Here is a 20719-nt window from a genome sequence, read left to right on the forward strand (position 1 = left end):
GGAAATGTGAAATTAATGTAGGAGAATATAACACACTAGATCTGGTAAAATATATATATATATATACTGTATATATATATATATTGTTCCATTATCTTTTAAATGCAAGAGAAAGGCCATAATGTACCATTTAGATTTTGACCACTAAATGGCAGCAGTGTATGTGCAACGTTTTAGACTGATCCAATGAACCATTGTATTTCTGTTGAAAATGTTGTATCAAGACTGCCCAAATGTGCCTAATTGGTTTATTAATACATTTTCATGTTCATAATTGTGCACTCTCCTCAAACAATAGCATGGTATTTTTTCAATGTAATAGCTACTGTAAATTGGACAGTGCAGTTAGATTAACAAGAATTTAAGCTTTCTGCCCATATCAGATATGTCTATGTCCTGGGAAATGTTCTTGTTACTTACAACCTCATGCTAATCACTTTTGCCTAAGTTAGCTCAACCGCCCCGCGGGGAGGACACCAATCCCGTAGAGATTTTAAGGTTAGGGGCAGCAGGTAGCCTAATGGTTAGAGTGTTGGACTTGTAGCTGAAAGGTTGCAAGATCAAATCCCTGAGCTGACAAGGTAAAAATCTGTCATTCTGCCCCTGCGCAAGGCAGTTAACCCACTGTTCCCATTTGTTTGTAACTGACTTGCCTAGCTAAAAAAAGGTTAGGTTTAGCATTATGGTGGGGTTAGGGAAAATTGGATTTTGGATGGGAATCAATACACAAGGATAGCAATTCAAAACTCTGTGTGTGTAAGCTTGTCTTCGTGAGTCCTGACATGGCCTCCAAAGTCAACTAGGTGAACAAATAAAGGGAAAAGTAGAGACTACTTAGAGCCCAGGGCAGAGCACACAGCAGTCCTACTAAGCCATCACTACTGCCTCCAGGGGGGAGAGAGAGGTATGGGAGAGAAAGAGAGAAACATTTTTGACCAAACAAAGGACCAAATGATGACAATGAAAATAAAAAACTTTAACTGACAGAATTGCAACCACAGCTCAACTCACTCAACACATCACTGGAAACAGACTGTAAACTCCAGTGATGTGGGACATGAATGGAGTTCATTCCCATCACTTTACCTCACATTCACTGACCAAACAAACAATGCTTAGTTAGTTACTCAGGCCTGCACTAACAGTCACACACACACTCTGGCACACCGCTGACATGGAAAACTAAGAACCAAATATAACCTTGGACTGATAAATTGCTGTGCGAAACGTACAATCCCCTAACAATAACTTATTGCATGTTTTTCACACTTACTAATCATAATTAAACTGACCTCCATCAAAATGCAGTAGCCTATAGATTAATACAGTAGTTAGTCTATACTTTAGTGCAGTATCATACTCCGCATTGAACTGCATCAGTGTGGTCATCCTCTCTATGACTCTGCTGCGAGGGCCTCTAGGACCCAGGGGACCGCAGGACCTTGCATTTTTACAATCCCCAATGTCATAAGGACTACCGGTATTATTAATGCTCTACACTCTATACTGTACATGCACAGACACAACTATGGCATGCAGATATGCACAGCTAGGGACTAGCTAGTTACAAATTCAAATATTACATCACGTCTACATTCAAATGCAAGGTGAAGCAGCTGGAAGACAGAGGGAGTGAATGGGGGAAGAGAAAGGGAGGATGGAGTGGAGGAAGAGTGGTGGGGAGGTAGGGGGGAGCGAGAGGAAGGGAGAGAGGAGAGGGAGGGGTAGGTGTGTTCTAATAAACCCAGGTTCACCCATCTCAAATCTGCTGCTGCTATGTAGGAGAAGGATGATCCAGAGCCCTAACGCCGGCCAGGCTGCAGCCGGACACAAGCAGCACGGGATAAAGACAAAAGCCAGAGCGCACCGGAGCAATACAGACAGATGGATGGATACCTCCGAGGCATACGAGGTGGAGGAGATGGCAGGCTGAGTTTTTCCTTCGGGGTGGAGTGAGAGGAGTGTTGAGGCTGTCTCCTCCTGAGGCTGAGCTGTAGCTGCTGTACTGACCCTGGTTCAGTTTACCGAGGCAGCCCGAGTTGCAGAAGGAGTGGACTGTCCCTGGCTCCAAGCAGCCCCGGCCCTTCATCCCCCTCTCTCTCTCCTCTCTGCTCCGCAGGCCTGGCGCTCCCGAGACGCGACACTGCCCTGGGCCGCTACATCATCCTGGCGCGGGGGGGCGGAGGCAGCAGCGATTCTCCTTAATCAGCATTGCAGCGTACGCACACACACATTCACACACACTGTTCAAACACACACGCCTGAACTCCCGCACACAATGACAAGTGGAGTGAGGCAGGTGCCCCCCCTCTTGCATTCATGTTCCCTCCCTCTCCTAGCGCTGGCTCTCTTCCTCTCTGAAAACCTCTCAAACCCAAACACACACACTCACGCTGCGCAGACACTCACATCACAACAAATTCTCATCCACATGCTCTTCTCAATGCAGTGGAGCGAGTGGAAAGGAGAAGAGGAGGAAAGGAGCGAGAGAGCCCTCTCTGCTTGACGGCATAAGTCAATAGTTCACTGTAATCTGTGCAGTTAGCACAGGGACAGCACTTCACAGAACTACCACCATGTGCAGGTGTGTGTGTGGGTGACGATGAGATAACCCCATGTGGAAACTACAGTCAAGGACATACAGTACCAGTCAAAAGTTTGGACACACCTACTCATTCAAGGGTTTTCTTTATTTTTACTATTTTCTACGTTGTACATTGGTCTTCTACCAAATAGGGCTATCTTCTGTATACCAACCCTACCTTGTCACAACACAACTGATTGGCTCAAACGCATTAACTTTTAACAAGGCACACCTGTTAATTGAAATGCATTCCAGGTGACTACCTCATGAAGCTGGTTGAGAGAATGCCAAGAGTGTTCAAAGCTGTCATCAAGGCAAAGGGTGGCTACTTTGAAGAATTTCAAATATAAAATATATTTTGATTTGTTTAACACTTTTTTGGTTGCTACATGATTCCATGTGTGTTATTTCATAGTGTTGATGTCTTCCCTAGTATTCTACAATGCAGAAAATAGTAAAAATAAAGAAAAACCCTTGAATGAGTAGGTGTGTCCAAACATTTGACTGGTACTGTACATGTCAAACAATCTGCCACCGTTCACGTCTCTGTTATTCTCTCTGCCTCGCTCCCTCGTCCAGCTTTCCTGAAGAGACAAAAAGCAGCTATCAGACCACTGCGCAATTCTCTAGAAAGGGCAAGGTCAATGCAGAGATGTGATAGCAGAGATATGACACTAGGTTTACTGTACGGCTACTCTCCTCGGCAGCATGCTCTGCTCCACACACAGTGTTTGGAAGGGAGGAGGTGATCATTTCGATACGGCTGCCAAGGGTTCATGCAGTGTGCTGCATCCCCATTCCAAGGTGATCTTAACCACCGCACGGATTTCTCCCCCCGTGCGTGTGTGTGTTTGTGCATGTGTGTGGGCACCTTGAAGAAGGGGAAGAGTCTCACTTACAGCGATGCACATGGATACACACACGTATCCCAATGATAACGTAACACACACATGCCTTTACACCAGCTTGGCTGTCTTCTGATCATGGCCTCTTTTGCCCTCGAAACAGCAGCCAATGTTGTCTCAGTCCAAATGAGCTAATGAGCATCGCTAATGAGAATCGCTAATGAGCATAGTTTTTTTATGGTGGTCGTTATCCACTTGAATTCTGCTCAAGCTGCTGCTGCTGCCTTTGGGAAGGAAACACCATGAGCAGGGTCTAAGGCACTGCATCGCAGTGTTAGCTGTGCCACTAGAGATTCTTGGTTCGAGTCCAGGCTCTGTCGCAGCCGGCCGCGACCGAGAAACCCATGGGGCGGCGCACAATTGGCCCAGCGTCGTCCGGGTTAGGGGAGGGTTTGGCTGGCAGGGATGTCCTTGTCCCATCGCGGACTAGCGACTCCTGTGGCGGGCCGGGCGTAGTGCGCGCTGACACGGTCGCCAGGTGTACAGTGTTTCCTCTGACACATTGGTGCAAGTGGATTCCGGGTTAAGTGGGCATTGTGTCAAGAAACAGTGCAGTTTGGTTGGGTTGTGTTTCAGAGGATGCACTGTTCTCGACCTTCGCCTCTACCGAGTCTGTACGGGAGTTGCAGCGATGAGACATGACTGTAACTACCAATTGGATATCACGAAACAGGGAAGAAAATTTAAAATAAAATAAAATAAAAAACAGTGCTTGTCTGTAAAATGGACAGTAAAATGCTTTGACAGCAGGTTCCTGACTGAGACAAAGATCTCTGGTGTTACTTGTACCTGTGCACATATGCAACAATCTGGATATTTTACACGCTGCTACATGTGCTGCTCTAAAGTAGACTTGTATTGTAGGGCATCATGGTAGAAAGTTGTATATCCTGAAGGTGGTTGGGAGAGGGGGTGAAGGGAGAGGGAAAGGGGGTGAAGGGAGAGGGAAAAGGGGTGTAGGGACAGGGACATGGGGTGTAGGGACAGGAGGTGTAGAGACAGGGAGACGGAGAGGGAGAGGGGGTATAGGGACATGGAGATGGACACAGAGAGAGGGGGTATAGGGACAGGGAGATGGACAGGGAGAGGGGGATAGGGAGATGGATATGGAGAGGGGGTGTAGGAACAGGGAGAGGGACAGGGAGAGGTAGTGCAGGGACAGGGAGAGGTAGTGTTGGGACAGGGAGAGGTAGTATAGGGACAGGGAGAGGTAGTATAGGGACAGGGAGATGGACAGGGAGAGGGGGTATAGGGACAGGGAGATGGACAGGGAGAAGGGTATAGGGAGATGGATATGGAGAGGGGGTGTAGGAACAGGGAGAGGGACAGGGAGAGGTAGTGCAGGGACAGGGAGAGGTAGTGTTGGGACAGGGAGAGGTAGTGTTGGGACAGGGAGAGGTAGTGTTGGGACAGGGAGAGGTAGTGTTGGGACAGGGAGAGGTAGTATAGGGACAGGGAGAGGTAGTGTTGGGACAGGGAGAGGTAGTGTTGGGACAGGGAGAGGTAGTGTTGGGACAGGGAGAGGTAGTGTTGGGACAGGGAGAGGTAGTGTTGGGACAGGGAGAGGTAGTATAGGGACAGGGAGAGGTAGTGTTGGGACAGGGAGAGGTAGTGTTGGGACAGGGAGAGGTAGTGTTGGGACAGGGAGAGGTAGTGTTGGGACAGGGAGAGGTAGTGTTGGGACAGGGAGAGGTAGTATAGGGACAGGGAGAGGTAGTGTTGGGACAGGGTGGGGTGGTGTTGGGACAGGGTGAGGTAGTATAGGGACAGGGAGAGGTAGTGTTGGGACAGGGAGAGGTAGTGTTGGGACAGGGAGAGGTAGTGTTGGGACAGGGAGAGGTAGTGTTGGGACAGGGAGAGGTAGTGTTGGGACAGGGAGAGGTAGTGTTGGGACAGGGAGAGGTAGTATAGGGACAGGGAGAGGTAGTGTTGGGACAGGGAGAGGTAGTGTTGGGACAGGGAGAGGTAGTATAGGGACAGGGAGAGGTAGTGTTGGGACAGGGAGAGGTAGTATAGGGACAGGGAGAGGTAGTGTTGGGACAGGGAGAGGTAGTATAGGGACAGGGAGAGGTAGTGTTGGGACAGGGAGAGGTAGTATAGGGACAGGGAGAGGTAGTGCAGGGACAGGGAGAGGTAGTATAGGGACAGGGAGAGGTAGTGCAGGGACAGGGAGAGGTAGTATAGGGACAGGGAGAGGTAGTATAGGGACAGGGAGAGGTAGTGCAGGGACAGGGAGAGGTAGTATAGGGACAGGGAGAGGTAGTATAGGGACAGGGAGAGGTAGTGCAGGGACAGGGAGAGGTAGTATAGGGACAGTGAGAGGTAGTGCAGGGACAGGGAGAGGTAGTATAGGGACAGGGAGAGGTAGTGCAGGGACAGGGAGAGGTAGTATAGGGACAGGGAGAGGTAGTATAGGGACAGGGAGAGGTAGTATAGGGACAGGGAGAGGTAGTGTTGGGACAGGGAGAGGTAGTATAGGGACAGGGAGAGGTAGTGTTGGGACAGGGAGCGGTAGTATAGGGACAGGGAGAGGGGGTGCAGGAAAATATACATCTTTTAAAACATGTACTTTGTTTTTACATAGTGGTGCAGCCAGTCCACAAGGTGGCGCAGCACCCCTCTTACATTCTATGGGGAGAACCCTGGACAGGGAGAGGGGTTATAGGGACAGGGGTTATAGGGACAGGGACAGGGGTTCTATGGACAGGGAGAGGGGTTATAGGGACAGGGAGAGGGGGTGTAGGAACAGGGAGAGGGGGTGTAGGAACAGGGAGAGTTCACACACAAATGCATAGAGTATTTGCTTGGACCCTTGTGGCTATAATTGTATTTTACGCCACATCTCTCTCAACCCAAGGAGGAGGGAATGGCTGTGTAGTGTACTGAGGCTGTCAGGCTGCCTGCTGGTGAATTTAGTATTATTCGCTTGATTAAAGAAACAAATGTAAAAGTGACAGTTATTTTTCTGGCCACAGTGCCAGAAATTCTGCAGCCACATTTCAAATAGCCTAAAGTGAGAAAAGAGGAGCTGTGAACACAGAGCTGTAATAGTGTCAGCGAGAGATCGGACGGTGCTGTTGGGTGCTGGTGGCTCTCACTGTGCTGAGGGAGAAAGTGTGTTCTGGTGTGCAGAACGCACATGTCCTGAGGCTTGTACCACGAGGACAGGGAGGAAAGCCAGCTACCTCCATTAACATCACACTTGACCTTAATAATTAACGATCTCCTTTAACAGAGGGTTACAATGCCTTTTTGCTTAAATAGACAGCAGCCTACACACTGCAATGAAATAACATAATTAGGCTTTATTATCACTGTTGTCATACTGCATTACCCTACTGTTAGCCTACTGTAAACACATCCAGTCCAATGGGGTGTAGCTAGGGTTGCAAAGGTGGAAACTTTCCAAGTTTACCAGTAAATTACCAGAATTTTGGTATCTTTCAAGGATTTTATGTAATCTATCACAATACATCTAGTGGCCATTTGAGGTACTTCAGTTTATCACAGGTGTCTGTAATTATCTCAGGCTTTCTCTCTGGCCATATCACATGTAACATCTATGAAATAATTAAATAAGAGGATTTTTAAATAAAAAATCAAATGACAAAGCTGTAATACATTATCTTAAATATAAACCATACATTTAGGGAATACCATTGGTGTTTAATATGAGGGTTTCAGCATAAAATATATATATTTGTTTTATTTTACTATGTCAATATGTATTTGTTGCCAATGTTTTGTCGTCAAGCTGGTGGCAGTTGAATACTATAAAATGAATACTATATATGAATGTTTTATTAAAGTATAAATGACCAACGTTAAGATAGATTTCCATAGATTTTCTGTTAATTACCAAAATTACTGAAGATTCTGGTAACTTTGGTAAATGACCTGTAGCTTTGCAACCCTAGGCATAGCTATGCCCTATTCACCCCGCCAGAACCCTGGTGATGTAAACCAGACAAGAGAGCAGAGAACACAGCATTCTAGATCAGTCGGCCTGAAACACAGACTATAACCAAAGTGAGGACATTTAAACTTTGTTAAATAACATTCTCATTAGCCCAATTACTGCGTTTGGAAATAAAACCCAGACATTTCTCCTCACAGCCCCAATCAAATCAAATACTTGGTGCTCATTAGTTTTAGACCCACCGAAGTGTCTCAGTTCAAAGGGGTTAACATTTTTCTCTGAGAAAAAGGGAGCATTTTTTTAACAAGAAATGTGCAATTATGGAGGAAACTTTCTCTGGGCGATGGCCAATTTTAAAGAGGACAGTAGTTATGGTGGTGGCAGCCAAATGAATGTTTTCGCATTTAAAAAAAATCTTCTTTATGTTCTTTTTTAGATTGATGCTGACCAAGAAGTAATGCCTCCTACTATAAATGAAATGACCGTCATGATTACCTTTGAAATAAGATCTCCATTCCTCCTGCCCTCTCCCTATTGTCTGATCTCCTCCTATGGCGATAATAAGCCAGTCATCACAAGGAAGTTGAGGATCTTTAATTAACCATAGTGTTGGAGCAGAGAGTGACTGCTTCCTGCCTGAGCCTAGCGCCGCTTTATTGCAGGGTGGAATGTATCGACTTGATGATCTGGCAATTACAGGCTGACACAACACTTCATATTTATGCCTCTTGAAGCACATTGCAAATACAGCTGCCAGTCAATACACTGGGAACATGAGTCATCCCAGCTAGCAATTACTGAATGTGCATAGCGCACATACAAATGCACACACACACTCAAACATAGAAACACACAAGCCCACGCAGCACACTGAGAAACACACAAGCACACTGAGAAACACACAAGCCCACACAACATACTGAGAAACAAACAAGCCCACGCAGCATACTGAGAAACACACATGCACACACAGCATACTGTGAAACACACAAGCACACTGAGAAACACACAAGCATACTGAGAAACACACAAGCACACACAGCATACTGAGAAACACACAAGCACACTGAGAAACACACAAGCACACTGAGAAACACACAAGCACACTGAGAAACACACAAGCATACTGAGAAACACACAAGCACACACAGCATACTGAGAAACACACAAGCACACTGAGAAACACACAAGCACACTGAGAAACACACAAGCACACTGAGAAACACACAAGCCCACACAACATACTGAGAAACAAACAAGCCCACGCAGCATACTGAGAAACACACATGCACACACAGCATACTGTGAAACACACAAGCACACTGAGAAACACAAAAGCATACTGAGAAACACACAAGCACACACAGCATACTGAGAAACACACAAGCATACTGAGAAACACACAAGCCCACGCAGCATACTGAGAAACACACAAGCACACACAGCATACTGAGAAACACACAAGCCCACGCAGCATACTGAGAAACACACAATCACACACAGCACACTGAGAAACACACAAGCACACACAGCACACTGAGAAACACACAAGCACACACAGCATACTGAGAAACACACAAGCCCACGCAACATACTGAGAAACACACAAGCACACACAGCACACTGAGAAACACACAAGCACACACAGCATACTGAGAAACACACAAGCCCACGCAACATACTGAGAAACACACAAGCACACTGAGAAACACACAAGCCCACGCAGCACACTGAGAAACACACAAGCACACTGAGAGACACACAAGCACACACAGCGTACTGAGAAACACACTAGCACACACAGCACACTGAGAAACACACAAGCACACACAGCACACTGAGAAACACACAAGCACACACAGCATACTGAGAAACACACAAGCACACTGAGAAACACACAAGCCCACACAGCATACTGAGAAACACACTAGCCCACGCAGCATACTGAGAAACACACAAGCCCACGCAGCATACTGAGAAACACACAGCACACTGAGAAACACACAAGCATACTGAGAAACACACAAGCCCACGCAGCATACTGAGAAACACAGAAGCCCACTGAGAAACACACAAGCATACTGAGAAACACACAAGCCCACGCAGCATACTGAGAAACACAGAAGCCCACTGAGAAACACACAAGCATACTGAGAAACACACAAGCCCACGCAGCATACTGAGAAACACACAAGCACACTGAGAAACACACAAGCCCACGCAGCACACTGAGAAACACACTAGCACACTGAGAAACACACGCAGCATACTGAGAAACACACAAGCACACACAGCACACTGAGAAACACACAAGCACACACAGCATACTGAGAAACACACAAGCACACTGAGAAACACACAAGCACACACAGCATACTGAGAAACACACAAGCACACTGAGAAACACACAAGCACACACAGCATACTGAGAAACACACAAGCACACTGAGAAACACACAAGCCCACGCAGCATACTGAGAAACACACAGCACACTGAGAAACACACAAGCACACACAGCACACTGAGAAACACACTAGCCCACGCAGCATACTGAGAAACACACAAGCACACTGAGAAACACACAAGCCCACGCAGCATACTGAGAAACACACAAGCACACTGAGAAACACACAAGCACACTGAGGAACACACAAGCACACTGAGAAACACACAAGCACACTGAGAAACACACAAGCACACTGAGAAACACACAAGCCCACGCAGCATACTGAGAAACACACAAGCACACTGAGAAACACACAAGCACACTGAGAAACACACAAGCACACTGAGAAACACACAAGCACACTGAGAAACACACAAGCACACTGAGAAACACACAAGCACACTGAGAAACACACAAGCACACTGAGAAACACACAAGCACACTGAGAAACACACAAGCACACTGAGAAACACACAAGCCCACGCAGCATACTGAGAAACACACAAGCACACTGAGAAACACACAAGCACACTGAGAAACACACAAGCACACTGAGAAACACACAAGCCCACACAGCACACTGAGAAACACACAAGCACACACAGCACACTGCACACAGCACACTGAGAAACACACAAGCCCACACAGCACACTGAGAAACACACAAGCCCACACAGCACACTGAGAAACACACAAGCACACACAGCACACTGAGAAACACACTAGCCCACGCAGCATACTGAGAAACACACTAGCCCACGCAGCACACTGAGAAACACACAAGCACACTGAGAAACACACAAGCCCACACAGCACACTGAGAAACACACAAGCACACACAGCACACTGCACACAGCACACTGAGAAACACACAAGCCCACACAGCACACTGAGAAACACACAAGCCCACACAGCACACTGAGAAACACACAAGCACACACAGCACACTGAGAAACACACTAGCCCACGCAGCATACTGAGAAACACACAAGCACACTGAGAAACACACAAGCCCACACAGCACACTGAGAAACACACAAGCACACACAGCACACTGAGAAACACACAAGCACACACAGCATACTGAGAAACACACAAGCACACTGAGAAACACACAAGCCCACGCAGCATACTGAGAAACACACAAGCACACACAGCATACTGAGAAACACACAAGCACACACAGCATACTGAGAAACACACAAGCCCACGCAGCACACTGAGAAACACACAAGCACACTGAGAAACACACAAGCACACACAGCATACTGAGAAACACACAAGCACACACAGCATACTGAGAAACACACAAGCCCACGCAGCATACTGAGAAACACACAAGCACACACAGCACACTGAGAAACACACAAGCACACTGAGAAACACACAAGCACACACAGCATACTGAGAAACACACAAGCACACACAGCATACTGAGAAACACACAAGCCCACGCAGCATACTGAGAAACACACAAGCACACACAGCACACTGAGAAACACACAAGCACACTGAGAAACACACAAGCCCACGCAGCATACTGAGAAACACACAAGCACACTGAGAAACACACAAGCACACACAGCATACTGAGAAACACACAAGCACACACAGCATACTGAGAAACACACAAGCCCACGCAGCATACTGAGAAACACACAAGCACACTGAGAAACACACAAGCCCACGCAGCACACTGAGAAACACACAAGCACACTGAGAAACACACAATCCCACACAGCATACTGAGAAACACACAAGCACACTGAGAAACACACAAGCACACACAGCACACTGAGAAACACACTAGCCCACGCAGCATACTGAGAAACACACAAGCACACTGAGAAACACACAAGCCCACACAGCACACTGAGAAACACACAAGCACACACAGCACACTGAGAAACACACAAGCACACACAGCATACTGAGAAACACACAAGCACACACAGCATACTGAGAAACACACAAGCACACTGAGAAACACACAAGCCCACGCAGCATACTGAGAAACACACAAGCCCACGCAGCATACTGAGAAACACACAAGCACACACAGCACACTGAGAAACACACAATCCCACACAGCATACTGAGAAACACACAAGCCCACACAGCACACTGAGAAACACACAAGCCCACGCAGCATACTGAGAAACACACAAGCCCACGCAGCATACTGAGAAACACACAAGCCCACTGAGAAACACACAAGCCCACGCAGCATACTGAGAAACACACAAGCCCACACAGCATACTGAGAAACACACAGCACACTGAGAAACACACAAGCCCACGCAGCATACTGAGAAACACACAAGCACACTGAGAAACACACAAGCCCACGCAGCATACTGAGAAACACACAAGCCCACACAGCATACTGAGAAACACACAGCATACTGAGAAACACACAAGCCCACGCAGCATACTGAGAAACACACAAGCCCACGCAGCATACTGAGAAACACACAGCACACTGAGAAACACACAAGCACACACAGCATACTGAGAAACACACAAGCACACACAGCATACTGAGAAACACACAAGCCCACGCAGCATACTGAGAAACACACAAGCACACACAGCACACTGAGAAACACACAAGCCCACGCAGCATACTGAGAAACACACAAGCACACACAGCACACTGAGAAACACACAAGCCCACGCAGCATACTGAGAAACACACAAGCCCACTGAGAAACACACAAGCCCACTGAGAAACACACAAGCCCACTGAGAAATACACAAGCCCACTGAGAAACACACAAGCCCACGCAGCACACTGAGAAACACACAAGCCCACGCAGCATACTGAGAAACACACAAGCCCACTGAGAAACACACAAGCACACACAGCATACTGAGAAACACACAAGCCCACGCAGCATACTGAGAAACACACAAGCACACACAGCACACTGAGAAACACACAAGCACACACAGCATACTGAGAAACACACAAGCACACACAGCATACTGAGAAACACACAAGCCCACGCAGCATACTGAGAAACACACAAGCACACACAGCACACTGAGAAACACACAAGCACACACAGCATACTGAGAAACACACAAGCACACTGAGAAACACACAAGCCCACACAGCATACTGAGAAACACACAAGCCCACACAGCATACTGAGAAACACACAAGCACACACAGCATACTGAGAAAAAAATGTACTACAATGACTACAGGAAGTAGGACAGTTAACAGAAAGGACTATGGGAAAGCGAGGAGAGGTGACAGAAAGAAGGACAGAACAGGTCCTTGTCTACACTGTCAGCCTGGTGCCAGGTTTGCCCTCTTCTGGTGAGGGGGAAGGAAAGCAGACCTTATGAAGCTGCTTTCAGTTGTGTCCTAATGGCACCCTATTCCCTACATAGTGCACAACTTTTGTCCAAAGCCAATGGGCCCTGGTCAAAAGTAGCGCACTATTTGGAAACAGGGTACCATTTAAAGGTGCTGTTCCCATCAGTATCAAACCCCTCCATGGCCTCCAGCCCCAGAATGCCAGCCTTGGCACAACACCCAACTGGCATAGCTGATCGCCAGCCAGCCAAACAGAGAATCACTGAGTAACTTAAAGCAAATAACTAACTGGCAGGATAGGCAACTGTCTGATCTTACTGAACATGAGAATACACAAGACAAAGATTCAAGACAGACTTCAACATCAGGGACCTGAAACATTATGATGTGTCTTAAATCACAGAGATAGACAGACAGTCAGAGCCCCCAGCCACGGAGACAAAGGAGAGGCGCTTTGGGAACCCATACAGACTCCCACCCCTGCCCCCTGTCCCCCGCCTCCGTCCCCCTGCCTCCCTGTCCCGTCCCCCTGTCAGAGGGGCCAACTGATGCCAGGATGGCTGCCAGGTGGGTCAGGGTAAGCTGCCTGCTCCAAGCCCTGCCACTGGCCTGCCATGCTAATGAGGGACCGGGCAGGGGGGACTGTAGTAGATGACAGGATGAAAAGTCAAGGGGAATAAATGTGAACTGGACCGGTAAACTCACTCAGATCTGCAGCACAGCACTCAAAATGTGTTATTTTATAAAGAAAAGCTGTTAAACTCTAGGCAATTTCACATAACCGCACTTAACAAACGAGGCAAACGAGACTATATAATTTTCACATGAACATTATATACACGCAAGTACACACACCGACCTTTTTCCCTATCAGCCGCACTCCCTTCTCATCATCCATTTGAGCGTGGCAGGGACCTGCCACAGTGATCTGCACTGATTAAAGCATGCACAGTTCCAGTGTGTAACACATGCTCCTAGGCTTCTGAGGGGAGGGGGGTAATCAGCTGCAGATGACAACTGATCTAGATAAACCACGGGACAACAACCCAATTAGGAAGGAAACCAGAGCAAATCAGAATACCCCAAAACAACAGCTGTCTGTCATCAACCAAAGTTTAAGGAGTTCAGAAGTTTAACTGTTTTAAGAGAAACAAAAAACACTTCTTCCCTCTTTGTTCCCACCAGAAACTGAGAATCCTCTTCTCCAATGTGAATAAGTGTGTGTGTGTGTGTGTGTGTGTGTGTGTGTGTGTGTGTGTGTGTGTGTGTGTGTGTGTGTGTGTGTGTGTGTGTGTGTGTGTGTGTGTGTGTGTGTGTGTGTGTGTGTGTGTGTATGTGTGTGTTTTGGCTGGGTCACAAAACGCTCATTCTGCATCCCAATGGATTTGTCTTTCATGCAGCAGCATACAGATCCTCATTGGACACCCTCAATCCATACAGAAGACACTAATCCCAGTACAGAAAAGCCCCACACAATATCACCAGTGTACTGAATGCTGTAACGTTACTGTGCCTGAACAAAGCACACACATTGTTCCCTGGCAGTTTGTGCAGTGATTAACATAGTTACCGGAGCCATTAAACCATAGACTGGTTGTGGTTGTCTTATTCAGTAAGACTGATACACAGCACAGAACGCACAATGCTTAGATAACACCCCCCCCCCCCCCCCCCCCCCCCCCCCCCCCCGCTCTCTCTAATGCACATCCGTGTAAAATGGAACAGGAACAGAGACAGCCGTACAGTGGCTCTTGTATTTATGAGTATGGCTCCAGCCCTGTACCTACGTGATAAGGGATGGACTGGAATGCCATCATTGTCCAGTCCAGGCAGCTCTTTCCCCCGATGGGGCATATTTAAAGACCATTCAAACCACTGGTGCTAAATATCTGGGACACTGTCTGCCCTGTGTCACCTCTGAATGTGATGAGAGAGAGAGAGAGAGAGAGAGAGAGAGAGAGAGAGAGAGAGAGAGAGAGAGAGAGAGAGAGAGAGAGAGAGAGAGAGAGAGAGAGAGAGAGAGAGAGAGAGAGAGAGAGGAGAGAGAGAGAGAGAGAGAGAGAGAGAGAGAGAGAGAGAGAGAGAGAGAGAGAGAGAGAGAGGTGAAAAACAGAGATATTGAGCAGAAGAGGAAAAGAGACGTACTGTATTTGAAAGAATGCAAGTGGGAGAAAGAGCAGAGGGTGAGAGAAAGATGGAAGTGTCGATAGACTGGAAAGAGGGGAGGGTTGGATGGAGGGGTTAGGAGAGAAAGAGGGAAGCGAGGGAGGAGAGAGAAATGGAGAGAGAGGTCAGGGGAGGAGGTGATGGAGAAAGAGATGGGAGAGAGAGAGGTCAGGGAGGAGGTGATAGAGAGGGATGGGAGAGAGAGAGAGAGAGAGAGAGAGAGAGAGGTTGGCATGTCAGTGCAGTGGGTCAGGGAGTTCTGTGCTTTCATCTGGGGAATGTGTTGGTTCAGAAAGGTCAGACTCAGTATGTGACAGCACAGCTTCAAACTCACAGACAGACACCCTCCCTACAGCACAGAGACAACTGAGAACAGGAAAAGACGGAGAGAAAGAGGGGGGGTGAGGTGTGGTGGCGAGGCATGCAGTTGTCCCAAGAGATCAGTTAAAACAGAGAGGCCACTATTCCAGCATACAAAACACCCACGTCTCCAAGCATGGATCCACACCCATGCCTGTGTGTGTCTCTGCCCAAGCCTACAAACCTAAAACTAAATGGACTAGACACAACATAATCATACTGATACACACACACTTATGAAACAAGCTGAAATAAAGCACTGAGCTACAAAATGGAGCACAATACACACAACAAACAAACACAGATATTTATCAAATGTATGTTAATTGTTCTTCTCTCATTTACATACACACACAAGCTAGCTAGCACATAACGTTCTGAGAACCATATGTTTCTTAGAGCTTGGTGAGAGCGTGGTTGTCCTATGGTTATTTTGCATACAACCTTCCCACAACATTCTGGGAATGGTGCAGGATACCCAGATAGCACATAACGTTCTGAGAACCATATGTTTCTTAGGTGGGAATTTTAGCACTTCAGCATAACATTTCCTACAGGTTTCCTCATGGTTCTATTTAAATTCATGTTCTCAGAATGTTCAGAGAACGTTAAGAAACAACATTTTTCTGAGGGAACTTCAGCACTTCAGCATAACATTTTCTGCAGGTTTCCTCATGGTTCTATTTAAAGTCATGTTCTCAGATCATTAAGAAAACTTCTCATAAGAACCACAAGAAAAGATTATTAACGTTCAAAGAACGTTCTAAGAATGTTATTTAAATACATAAACATTCCATTCTCAGCGTCAACAAAACTCTATCCGATTGTTAAGTGTGTTCAGGTGTGTTTGCCGTTCCCACTAATTGGCCACACCTGATCTTAATGAGTGCTTGTTTCCTTTGAAATGGGGTCTGTTTAAATGGACTAAAATGAACAGCTTTGTATGCGTAAAAAAAACATGGCATGCTAGCTCCAACCTGGTGGCGCAGTGGACTAATTCCATGGAAAGAGAACAGAAGATCATAGGTTTGGACCTAACCGACGCTGTGCTATAACGTGTTTGCATGATTAATGCCAAAGCAAGTGTCCTATCTGTGCTTGGAGTTCAAAACAGTTCAACTAAGCTAGCAGTGATATTAGATGTCTTATTGAAACATGTTTGCAGAATGTTAATAAAACTTTCAGGGAACTATTGTAAAACGTTCTCACAATCTTCCTGCAACCTAAAAATGTACGTTCCCATACAGGTAAAACATTTTCAGTTCTGTTCTCAGAATGTTAAAGAAACATTCAGATTTACCGGTCAGGAAACGTATGGCTTTGTTCCCAGAACCAATGGGATACCAAAAACATACGTTCCCACAGCTTCCAAGTAGACAAACATGCTAGCTGGTACTAGGGCTGGGAATTGCCAGGGACCTCACAATATGTTAATATCACAATACTGTGTAAATACACTGTACACTGTAAACTGTGTATGTGACGAATAAACTTTGATTTGATTTATAAGGAAAACTACTGGAGTTTTGGCGCAGGTACAGCAACTAATCTTTCTGGCATTTCAACATCTTAACAAAAACATCTGGTAGCAGAACTCAGGTTCATCCGTTTAGTATATGAATGAAGCCTGTGCATGTTGAGACAGTTGAATAGCAGCAGTACTCAGCACTCTCACACAAATGAATAACTAACCCCAACTATTCCTCAAGCCTTTATCCCTCTGAGCATGAGTTGAATGGAGAGAAAGCTATACTTACTCACAGGTTTAAATGTGCTTGAATTCTGGCTCTTGCCTTTTTCTCTGTCCAGTCCAGTCCACGTGGGAGAAAGGAATTATTTAGGAATGGGATAATTGGGAAGACGTACGGAGCATGAGTTGGAAAAGGCATAAGAAGGTGATTCCATTCAGGACTGAGCCCCTCGGAGTGAGATTCCCAGTAAACCACTTACTGAGAAAGAACGAGAGTGGGAGAGAGAGAGAAAGAGAGAGACCACAAACAAGAGAAACAGGGAGGGAGGGAGGGAGGGAGGGTGAAAGAGCGAATGTGGGGAAAGAAAGCAGGGAGACGGTCGGGGAGAGGAGACCGGGGAGGGAGTGAAGAAAGGAGGGAAAGGGAGGAAGAGAGAGAGGGAGGGGTAAAGCAGAGGTAACCAGTGAGGCATGTTCCAACAGGCTTTCCTAATCAATCCCAATACTGATCCCTTCGATACGCTCTAAGTTTCAGGACCATGGACAGAGAATTACCATACACTTCTACCCACCCACCCAGCCTCCTCAGTGGGTGGGGTGGGGGGAGAGGAGATGAAAGCAAGAAGGGAGAAAGAGGGAAGGATGTAGCCTACTGTACTGTGGTGCGAGGGAGGGAGGGAGTGAGCATAGACATGGTGGGACTGTGGGAGTATGTGAAGGGGGGGTGGCATGGATGGATGCTTCCCATCTCATGGGACCGTTCTAACAGACAAGGGGTGTAGATAAACAGCGGTGTGGACAGTGATAGCCATGGGAGGTAGGGACAAAGTCATCCCATAAAGCTGAGTTCAGCCACCAGCTTCAATACAGCCATCAATCACTCACTAACTCCACCAGCTTACATCCCTCACACACACGCACACACCGGCAACTGCAAAAAACAAATGCTCACACACATCACCAAATGCAAAAACATATCACACACAACAGCAGCAGCACCACAGCCTATTCACATACAGAAGATTTGTGTCCAGTATCGATTGACACAGCGTATCGACATAGTGTACCGAGCATCTCCGTTTAGCCAGTCAGATCAATGCATGGCCATGGCCTTCACTGTGATCCACTGAGAGGCACATAACTCTGTTCCCACATTGAGCTGGACAGAGCACACATGGAGGGAGAGGGTGCGATCCAAATGGCACCCTATTTGCAATATAGTATACTATTTTTACCAGAGACCTATATGGGAACTATAGGGAATAGGGTGCCATTTGGGAGGCATCCATGGAGGGAGAGCCTCCTCTGTGTGTCTGCCACCTGACTGTTCCTGTTCCTGTTCCCCTCCACCTAAACCAGGCCAATCGAATGTCTCCTCTCGGCAGCTCCTCCATTAGTCTGATACAGCAACTCTAATCCAGCAGTGAGGAGAGGACTGAAGGAGCTACATGGAAAGATACAGGAAGGAAGGCACCTGGCCAGGAGCTGCTCTGTCACAGCTCTGCTCGGAATTTCCATTTAACACAGTGTTATACCATATATTTAATCAATAAGGCCTGAGGGTGGTGTGGTATATGTCCAATATACCACGGCTAAGGGCTGTTCTTATTCACGACGCAATGCAGAGTGCCTGGACACAGACCTTAGCCGTGGTATATTGGCCATATACCACAAACCCCAGAGGTGCCTTATTGCTATTATAAACTGGTTACCAACGTAATTAGAGCAGTAAAAATAAAATGTTTTGTCATACCCGTGGTATACGGTCTGATATACCACGGCTGTCAGCCAATCAGCATTCAGGGCTCGAACCACCCAGTTTATAACATAGCAATATTCCATTTACCATGATTCACTGCCCACTGCTGTACTGCACAATTTCTCATACATGTTTTATTTAACCTGGTTTATAATTTTTTTACTACATATTTTCTTTACTGTATTTCTCATTGAATTCATATTGGTTAACAAACCAAGTGAGAAATGCATTGAGTTGGGGCTGTATGAGGAGAAACACTGTCCCCTGCTGGCTGCTTACATAACATAGAGATTTATTAGCCGTAACAGCCAGTTGTACCTCTAGAGCAGGGGTGTCAAACTCATTCCACGGAGGGCCTTGTGTCTGCAGGTTTTTGGTCTTTCCTTTCAATAAAGCCCTAGACAACCAGGTGTGGGGAGTTCCTAACTAATTAGTGATGTTAATTCATCAATCAAGTACAAGGGTGGAGCGAAAACCCGCAGACACTCGGCCCTCCATGGAATGAGTTTGACACCTGTGCTCTAGAGGATTAGTGCTGTTCAACCACGGCAAACATGACTCTGTTAATGAAGAAAGAGCAGCAGCTCTGTCACTAATTACAGATTAATCAAGTGGAAAAGAGGAATTGACTTCAGTTAAATTGACTTCAGTTAGGAGCTACTGTGGTCCTGTGAGTCTGTCCATGATCACAGCTCAATGGTATATGGATCCACACACAGTATTGGAGGTAGGTGTGTGTGTGGTTTGCGTGTGTGTGTGTGTGTGTGTGTGTGTGTGTGTGTGTGTGTGTGTGTGTGTGTGTGTGTGTGTGTGTGTGTGTGTGTGTGTGTGTGTGTGTGTGTGTGTGTGTGTGTGTGTGTGTGTGTGTGTGTTGGTGTGTTTTGTGTGTGTTTGTGTGGTGTGTTTAAGCATTAGCTCCTTCCCCCTCAGGAGATTGTCAGGAGATGGAGAGGATCTGACAAACAGCACCACTGGGACACAGAGAGAGGTGGTGTGTGAAGGAAGAAAACATACCTGCCCTGTATAGTTAAACACACAACATGACGTTCTTAGAGCACCTAATGACATAATACTTTCAGCTGCCATGTCTTGAATTTACCGTTGATAAACAACTCTCTCTCGCTAAATCACACATGGTTACTCATTCCCACACGGTTACTCATTCCCACACGGTTACTCATTCCCACACGGTTACTCATTCCCACGCGGTTACTCATTCCCACGCGGTTACTCATTCCCACGCGGTTACTCATTCCCACACGGTTACTCATTCCTACACGGTTACTCATTCCCACACACTGATTTAGTATGTTTACTCCTCCATGGTTGTGTGTGTCTCTCTGGCCCTCAGGTCTTTGTGTTAACTCATCATTCTAGAGGCAGTGAGGCATATGGGAGCTGGGGAGAGAACTATCCAAACACGTTGCACGCTTACACACACACACACACACACACACACACACACACACACACACACACACACACACACACACACACACACAAGTTACTTTTTTATATAAGTATTACTACCAGTAGTGGACTTACCATTATGCAGAAGAGG

At 46.7% G+C, this 20719-nt stretch overlaps 1 protein-coding gene across 3 annotated transcripts in view; it reads right to left on the reverse strand.

Annotated features, from left to right (window-relative positions):
• LOC129853631 (oxysterol-binding protein 2-like) overlaps positions 1–20719 on the reverse strand; it is an 84569-nt gene that overhangs the window by 38321 nt on the left and 25529 nt on the right. Inside the window, exon 1 of one of the 3 annotated variants that reach the window (XM_055919888.1) lies at positions 1897–2280. The exons of the other annotated variants lie outside the window; for them this stretch is intronic. Coding sequence (XP_055775863.1) covers positions 1897–2089 — 193 coding nt within the window. The 5' untranslated portion in view covers positions 2090–2280. Of the gene's footprint in view, positions 1–1896; positions 2281–20719 lie in introns of those variants that run through there. 3 annotated transcript variants of the gene reach the window in all.

Source organism: Salvelinus fontinalis, chromosome 4 (assembly GCF_029448725.1).
Source record: "Salvelinus fontinalis isolate EN_2023a chromosome 4, ASM2944872v1, whole genome shotgun sequence".
Lineage (NCBI taxonomy): Eukaryota > Metazoa > Chordata > Actinopteri > Salmoniformes > Salmonidae > Salvelinus > Salvelinus fontinalis.